Source organism: Podarcis tiliguerta (assembly GCF_965153285.1).
Source record: "Podarcis tiliguerta genome assembly, chromosome: Z".
Taxonomy (NCBI): domain Eukaryota; kingdom Metazoa; phylum Chordata; class Lepidosauria; order Squamata; family Lacertidae; genus Podarcis; species Podarcis tiliguerta.
In genome coordinates this window covers 49,882,599-49,891,238 of record NC_139553.1, presented here as the reverse complement: position 1 = coordinate 49,891,238, position 8,640 = coordinate 49,882,599, and the positions used below count along the sequence as shown (strand labels likewise).

At 45.3% G+C, this 8,640-nt stretch overlaps 1 protein-coding gene across 2 annotated transcripts; it reads left to right on the top strand.

Annotated features, from left to right (window-relative positions):
* Window positions 1-1,562: 1,562 nt before the first annotated feature.
* LOC310669103 (ribose-phosphate pyrophosphokinase 1) lies at window positions 1,563-7,514 on the top strand. 2 transcript variants are annotated; one of them, XM_083422683.1, is made up of 7 exons: window positions 1,563-2,254; window positions 3,547-3,730; window positions 4,079-4,177; window positions 4,608-4,732; window positions 5,164-5,337; window positions 5,616-5,775; window positions 6,427-7,514. In XM_083422683.1, exons 1-7 carry the CDS (start codon window positions 2,133-2,135, stop codon window positions 6,517-6,519), a joined length of 957 nt encoding a protein of 318 aa, XP_083278809.1. In that variant the 5' UTR covers window positions 1,563-2,132; the 3' UTR covers window positions 6,520-7,514. The 2 variants fall into 2 exon arrangements, 1 of the variants encoding a protein (XP_083278809.1); XR_014507013.1 differs by having other exon boundaries at window positions 1,910-2,254; window positions 5,573-5,775.
* Window positions 7,515-8,640: the final 1,126 nt, after the last annotated feature.

Sequence of the window (8,640 nt, the reverse complement as noted above, 5' to 3'; positions counted from 1 at the left end):
CAGTGTTTGAGTTCCTATAAATACTGTTGAGGAGGTGTGGTGTATAGCCTCCAATGTTCTGGGCAGAGAGGAGGTTCCCAGGCTAGTGTGCCTTTTCTTCTTTTGTTCCTTAATTACTTGAGGGATATCTTGAGTGATTTCTTGAGTGATTTCCTGAATCCCACTTAGGTGGGTCATTAGGTGTGGATTAGTTGCTAAAGCCTTCGTGTCTTGAACTCTTGAACTTTGTGAAGAGTTTTTCTGAGAAGATGGCTGTACTGCACTTGGTTGTGCTCTGGCTTGGCTTCGTGTATAGGGGCGAGCTGTGGTTTTGTGGCCTGTGCCAGCCAGATCTGTGTAGGGATTGCAGGGGGGTGCAGCATCCGGAGGTGCCACCCTGGTTTGGCTACTGGATGGTGTCTGTAATTTATCTGTGGAGAGGGTCTGGGTTTGGGTCTGGTGTGGTTGATTGGTGATGGCGTTCTGTGTGCCTCTGGATCTGGTGTCAGATTTTGTGGGGAGGGCTAATTTCCAGATGTCTGGCAAGCGGGATGTGTCGTCACGCTTGTTCATGTTGTGAGGGTGTTTCTCTATCTCGATGGCATATATATATATATACACGATATCAATCCATTTATTTTGAACAAAGGAAACCATAATTATAATCATTGTTGCTGGAAATGTAATCGGAAGGGAGGTTTTATGTTTTATCATGTTTTAGATATTCTCTTGGGAGCCGCCCAGAGTGGCTGGGGAAGCCTGGCCAGAAGGGCGGGGATATAAGTAATAAATAAATAATTAAAAAAATATTGATACGTGCTCATCTGGCCATGTTTCCCCAGCTACTCTGTGAGGCTCTGAACAGAATAATAATAATAATAATAATATAATGATAACTTAATAAGAATAACAACAACCCTATCCCTAACTCCTATCCCTATCTCTAACCCTTATCCCTAACCCTAATAATAATCTCAAGTTTAGAGATGGGAAGGCCTGGAAAAAACCTGGTGTTTTTTTATATTATTATTATTATTATTATTATTATTATTATATAACAACAACAACAGCCCTATCTCTAATTCCTATCCCTAAGCCTCATGCCTAACCCTAACAATTATTATTATTAATAATAATAACTCAATTGGTTACAAAATGACAAGGCTCTATTCGATATTGCAAGTTCCTTTCGCTTCTTCTCACTTTCACTGGCGCTGCGCAGGGGTCCTGCAGAAGAACTAAGGAATGTCAAAGGATCGCTATAGATTATTATTATAAATGAAGGAATGAATAAATAAATAAATAAATGAATAAATAAAAGGTTGGGAATTAAGGCGCTGGTGAGGTTTATGCCTCCGTTATTTTCCCGGAAAATAACTTTTCCCATCCTGGAAAGTCTCCCCAAGAAATGGAAGCTGAGCGCTTTGCAACTGACCGGTTGGATTGCTGCCTGCCTCGTTTACAGAGTCCGCACGTGCGCACACGGGCCCCTCGAAGCCGTGCAGGGCGGCAGCTTCGGCCCTTCGTCTCTCTTCGACCAATCACGCGCCTCCTCCGGCAGCGCAAGCGCAAACTTGCACTGGATACTCCTGCACAGGCTCTGCACAGGCGTCCGTCGCCGGTGGGGGCGTGTCTCGCTCGCTGAAGAGGCGCGCGTTGCCTGGCGACCCGTTGAGGCGACTCCGTTTCAAGGAGCCGTGTGCGCAGAAGTGCTTTTTTAGCGGAGGGGAGTGTTTTGCCCTCTGCGCACGCGCCTCCCGGCCCTTTTCACCGCCTCTTTTCACCCTCGCGAAAGCGGGCCCGTCTATGCTTCTGCGCAGGCGCGCCTCTCCAAAGTGGGCCTGTCTCACCATTCACGCAAGCGCCCCTCGCTCGAGTGGGTGTGCCTTTGGCGAGCCGCGCCTGCGCGCGCCGCCCGAGGTAATATAAAGGCCCGCTCCCAAGATGGCGGCGCAGTGCGGCTCCGTCGTCTGAGGCGGCGGGCGCGGCCTGCGCTCCCGGACGCGTTCCTCGGCCTGCTGGAGCGGCGCGAGGCGGCCGAGGGCGAGCGGCGAGCCGCCCGCGGCGGGCCTGTCCCCGGGGTGGAGGTGGGCGAGGCCTCGACGTCGCGCTCGGGCACGTCGTTCTCGCCGGCGGCTTCGCTGGCCAGCAGGATGCCCAACATCAAGCTCTTCAGCGGCTCCTCGCACCAGGACCTGTCGCAGAGGATCGCCGACCGGCTGGGCCTGGAGCTGGGCAAGGTGGTCACCAAGAAGTTCTCCAACCAGGAGACGTGGTAGGTTGTGCGCATGCTTGGCCGCCGCGGGGCAACCTGGGAAGGGTAGTTCCATGCTGGGTGCGAGGGACGTGATGGGTTTGGCGCATGCGCGGCCGCGGGGCAGGCTGGGAAGGGTAGATCTTCGAGACGAGCGAGCCAATGAGTCTGAGGGGAGCGCTCGGGGAATGATGGGAGGTGTGGTTCCCGCAAGGGACGTGGTAGGTTGGGCGTACGTGTGGTCGCGGAACAGCTTGGGAAGGGTAGTTTTCCGAGGCCACGGAGCCATTGGGTCTGAGGGGAGTGCGCGGGGCAGGCTGGGAGCTGTAGTTCCTCCAGGCTGGATGTAGTGTTGCGTCTCTAGGGGACTGGGGGCATGTCCTCAACTGTAGTTCTCCAAGCAGGAGATGGGGGCAGCACTCTGGGATCTGTAGTTTTCCATGAAAGAAATGCGGAGCACCACTATGAGAACTGTAGCTTTCCATGACAGAGATTGGCATCGCTGTGGGAACTGTAGTTTTCTGCAGGGTGGATTTGATTTAAAGCAAATCGATTTAAATCAGTAATACTTGATTTAAATCATTTTTTAACAGAAAGACTCATTCTTGCTTGTATTATTTTCCTATTGACAACCAGATGAAGTTTTCCATTTAGGAATGATACATTGTCAGAGTCGTTTTTACAGTTATATCAAAAATGACTGATTTGGTTCTACTCTTAGAAATAAACTGACAGATAATTATGAAATTCTGGTGAGTTATATTAAGTAAGTTAACTTACTTATTTGGACAACTTGATTGATTGGAAGGAGAAAAATAATTGTTTCCTTAATAACAATCTAAACTATTTATTTCACTAAAACAATAACATGATAGTATATGTTAACTGATGTGATTTAACATTTTTTTTAAAAAAAAGACTGTGATAAACTTATATCACACGTGATATACTTATTTCCTGATATTATATTATTATTATTATTATTATTATTCCTAATCCCTAGCCCTAAGTCCTATTGTTACTTCTAACCCTAACCCTTAACCACCACCACCAACACAACAATTATAGGCTACAACTGAACCGGTTCCAAAATAACAGTCAAAATAATAAATCCTAATTTCCTGCTGAGTAGCCTTTGGACTGGAATGTACTTTAAAAAGAAAATATTTAGAAAGCATTTTTTTTAAAAAAAATCCAATTTAAATCAAAATCATCCAATTTGAATCGAAAATATCCCTTTTAAATGGAAAATATCCAATTTAAATCGGGAAAAAAAATCTATTTAAATCGGGGGGGGGGTGCAATCTCCGCAGCGTGGAGATCGGCGAGAGCGTGCGCGGCGAGGACGTCTACATTGTCCAGAGCGGCTGCGGCGAGATCAACGACCACCTGATGGAGCTGCTGATCATGATCAACGCCTGCAAGATTGCGTCGGCCAGCCGAGTGACAGCCGTCATTCCCTGCTTTCCCTACGCCCGGCAGGACAAGAAGGACAAGGTTTCCGGGGGGACGGGATTAATGGCACACTTGTGAGGGGGCGAAGTTGCTGGGTTGACTGGACTGAGGGTGGCGATGTCCCGGTCTTGCTAGTTAGGCTGAGTTATAGGTGGAATGAATTGGAGACCTGCCTGCTAGGCATTCTGGGAAGTGGAGTCTTTCGAGCTAGGCATGCTGGGAGTTGGAGTCTGGCTAGCTAGGCCTGATTGCAGTTGTGATCCTAGCTGCTGGGCAGGATGGGAGTTGGAGTCTTGCTAGCTATGCTGGGTTATGGGTGGGAACCTGCCTGCTAAGCAGGATGGGAGTTGTAGCACAGCACCCGATTCAGCGACCCCCTTTCCATTGCAGAGCCGGGCGCCCATCTCTGCCAAGCTCGTCGCCAACATGCTCTCGGTGGCCGGCGCTGACCATATCATCACTATGGACCTGCATGCCTCTCAGATCCAGGTGGGGCCCCCAGGGCTGATCCTGTCCAGCCTGAATAGCCATCTGTGAACTTTCTGAATATTTTGACTATTTAACACTTACGTTAATAATGTTGTTTTAAATTTTAATATGTTGTGAAATATTTGAGCGCTTTTTTGGAGGGAAAAAGCGAGGCTTATATTCAGGTCAATATGGTACCATATTGGCCTGAATATAAGCCACCCTTTAACTTTTCACGGGCGGAATTTGGGGGGTGAGTCTTATATTCAGGCCACTACAGTATTATTACGTTGACCATTTTATTATGGTCTGCTTTTTATGCCATTTTCCAACTGCTTTTATCAGATTATTAATAATAATGATGATTGGGAACCACCCAGAGTTGCTGGGGAAACCCAGCCAGACGGATGGGGTTATAAATATATGTTTCTGCTTCTGCTTCCTGGCCCAGGGTTTCTTTGACATCCCCGTCGACAACCTGTATGCCGAGCCGGCTGTTCTGAAGTGGATCAAGGAGAACATCGCTGAGTGGAAGAACTGCACTATCGTCTCGCCAGACGCCGGGGGGGCCAAAAGGTGACCCCAGAATTTCCAAAAATTTCTCACAGGTCCCTTCCAGCTCTACCATTCGGGGATTCTGCGTTGAGATTCCTGCCTTACCGGGGGCTGGAGTGGATGACCCCCCCCCCCCGGGACTCTCCCAGCTGCTCCATCCTTTTAATCTCCCATTCTACTACTACTACTACTACTAGTAATAATAATAATAACAACAACAACAATTTATTACTTATACCCTGCTGTTCCTCTGCTCGTCAATATTTGTAGGATGCCAGCAAGGTTGAACCTATCTGTAAAAAAGGGATTTTATTCCAAAAAGGAAACCTTCCTCTGCTTGTCCATATTAAGAGGATGCCAGCAAGGCTGAATCTTTTCATAAAAAGGGATTTTAATAATAATAAAAAGGATTTTAAATCAAGACATCTCAACCTAGAACCTCCTTCTCCCAGGGTGACATCAATCGCTGACCGCCTAAACGTTGACTTTGCCCTCATCCACAAGGAGCGCAAGAAGGCCAGCGAGGTCGACCGCATGGTCCTGGTGGGCGACGTCAAAGACAGGGCAGCCATCTTGGTGGATGACATGGCCGACACCTGCGGGACAATCTGCCATGCCGCAGACAAGTGAGTGATTTAAGTGGGGGGAAGTCCAATTAATTTTTTTTTAAATCCAATTTAAATTTTAACAATCTGATTTAAATTTTTAAAAATCCGATTTAAATTTTAACAATCTGATTTAAATGTTTAAAAAATCTGATTTAAATGTTTGAAAACAATCAGATTTAAATTTTAAAAATCAGATTATTATTGTTGTTATTATTTCAAAAAATCATTGATCTTTACCCACCCTGCTTGGAAGGCAACCCCTGTGGTCATCCAGCCCAACCCGCTTTCCCCCGCAGGCTCCTCTCGGCGGGTGCCACCCGGGTCTACGCCATCCTGACGCACGGCATCTTCTCCGGCCCGGCCATCTCCCGGATTAACGGTGCAGGGTTTGAGGCCGTTGTTGTCACCAACACCATCCCGCAGGAGGAGAAGATGAAGCACTGCCCCAAAATCCAGGTAGGGGGGATTATTATTGTTATTGTTATTATCTCTCTGGCATGTTTCTGATCATTCTCATATCTTCCATCAACATCCTCAGTTGTTGTTATTATTGTTGTTATCATCATCATCATCATCATCTCTGGCAACTTTCTGATCATTCTCACACCTTCCATTGTCATCTATTATTAATAATATTAATATTATTATTATCATTTTATTATCATCTCTCTGGCACATTTCTGATCATTCTCAGACCTTCCACTGTCATTTATTATTATTTTTATTTTTATTATTATTATTATTATTATTATTATTATTATTATTATTATCATCTCTATGGCCTGTCCCAGATTATTTGGCCCCTTCCTCGCTCCACCTCGCCGCATCGCATTTCTATTCTTTGTCTATCATCTTGTTGTTTTATTGTGATGGCAGAGTGCTGGCACAAATCAAGATTCAGTCATTCACAGCTTGACTGGCAGGTGAAGATTGATTGATTGATTGATTCATTCATTCATTCATTCATTCATTCATTTATTCATTCAAAGCTTGACTGGCAAGTGAAGATTTATTCATTCATTCATCTTGTTTTATTGCTGACCCAAACTCCTCCTCATAACTCCTGGTGCCCAGTTAACCCTGCCTCTCCCTCTCTTTCCCCCCTAGGTGATTGACATCTCCATGATCCTGGCTGAAGCTATCCGCCGCACCCACAACGGCGAGTCTGTCTCCTACCTGTTCAGCCACGTCCCGCTATAGTTCCCAACCCTGGCGCACAAATTCCCTTAGGGGAAAAACAGGCCTCTGTGCATGTACAGAGTGCTGAGTTGGCTTTATCCCACGATTCCCCCTTTTTCAGTTTGGGGCGCTGGTGGGTGGGAATTCTAGCGTGGGTCTAATTTGGGGCTCATTCTATCTACTCGTTTCTCTGGTCCTTTCACTTCCCAAAATCCTTTCAATTGGAGGTGCCTGGAGGCCGGAATTTAAAACACAATTTAAAATGGGGTATTTATTGTTCATATCCGATGGGGCAATCCAATTACTTGGTGTCAGCGCTACAATTCCCTGCCCTTTGATTTGGGGTTTTAAAGCTATCACTCCCAGCCCCAAATCCCATTTGTTCCCCTCTTTTCTTGTACCCCTTGCTAGTTTCCTTCCCCAGAAAAAAACAACTTTTTGGAGGAATCGGGGCGCCTGGTGTTGGTGCTAGAATTCCCCCAGGCGCCCAGTGGTGCCACAACTCTCCTAAACCACATTCATTTCGTTCTGTCTCCTATCGCCCACCCAAATACACTTAATTTTGAGCTCGGATGCAGGTGCCTGGCGGCACTACAACTCCCTTAAACCCCATTCAAAAATACACTTAATTTTGAGCTTGGATTCCCTGTCTTCGCGTCTATTCATTTCATCCGATCTCAACTTTCGATTCCCATTATTCCCCCCCCCCAAAAAAATAACCCCAATTTTTTCGGATTCTGGTCTCAGATCCCGGGTGGCAGTATGGGAATTCTAGCGTGCTTTAAATGAAAAAAATATTAACCTGCGGGTTAATATAGGATGTGTCCTGTTCATTTCAGAGGGGGGAATTGCTGCTATAGTTCTCCCCACTCGGAAAAAATCCTGTTTATTTCAACCCTTCGCCCTCGGGCGCCCTGTTGGGAATTATAGACTCCTGAAGCTCCTGTTCCCCAGTTCCAGGTTCAACTCCTGATGATGGACGAATGAATAATAAACTCTTATTTAAAAGCCCAAAATCTCCTCTATTCCTTCATTTTCAGGGGGTGGGGGTGGATCGCAGCCTGGCATGCTGCAAGTTGTAGTTTCTTCCTCTTCTACGATTTACTTGAGATAGATTTACTTTACTCTTTATATTTGATGAGTTATTGTATTCATGAGACCTTCGGGTATAGGGCGGTATAGAAATAATATAATATAATTATAATATAATATAATAATACAATAAAATATAAAAAAAAATTAAAAATATATATAAAATAAAAGTATTTAGTATTTTGCTGGAAGCCAGATAGAGTCAGAAGGGGCTCCAGTGCCATTTTCCATGATGATGATGATGATCATCATCATCATCATCATCATCATCATAATTTTATTTCTGTTCTGTTGAAAGCCGCCCAGACTACTGCTATCACTACTACTACTACTACTACTACTACTACTACTACTACTATTAGGGATAGGGCTGTTGTTGTTATTATTACTATTATTATTATTTTATTGGAAGTGGCTGGACTGCATGACACTCAAGGGGCCCTAAAAATGTCATGGGACACATTGGGCTGTCCCTATTTCCATCATAGAAAAGAAGGGTGGGGGCCAATTCTCTAAAAATTATCAATAATAATTTTGAAAGCCGCCCAGAGTGGCTGGGGAAACCCAGCCAGATGGGTGGTGTATAAAGAATAAAAGTTGTTATCATTATCATCATCATCATCCCTGTTGTTGGAAATGTACCGGTAATTGGAATGAAGGTTGATTTCATGAGGAATATTTTAAAACACACAGAGAGAAACATAGACAGACACAGATGGATCATAATACATATATAAAAATATAAATATGGATATATAACCGTATTTTTCGCTCCCCTTAAAGAGCTCCACGCGGCTCTTTAAAGGGAGCACGGCTCTTGTGGGCTTTTCCGGGAGGTGGGGTAAGGAACTGAGGGGCTAAGCCAGAAGCTAGAACAGCAAGAGGGAGCGCTCCATAAGACACACACACATTTTCCCTTACTTTTTAGGAGGGAAAAAGTGTGTCTTATAGAGCGAAAAATACGGCGTAGCCTCCCTTTATTTCGAACCAAGGAAAGCAGAATTGTAATATCCTTGTTGCCGGAAATGTAATCATTGCATTTTCTTTGTT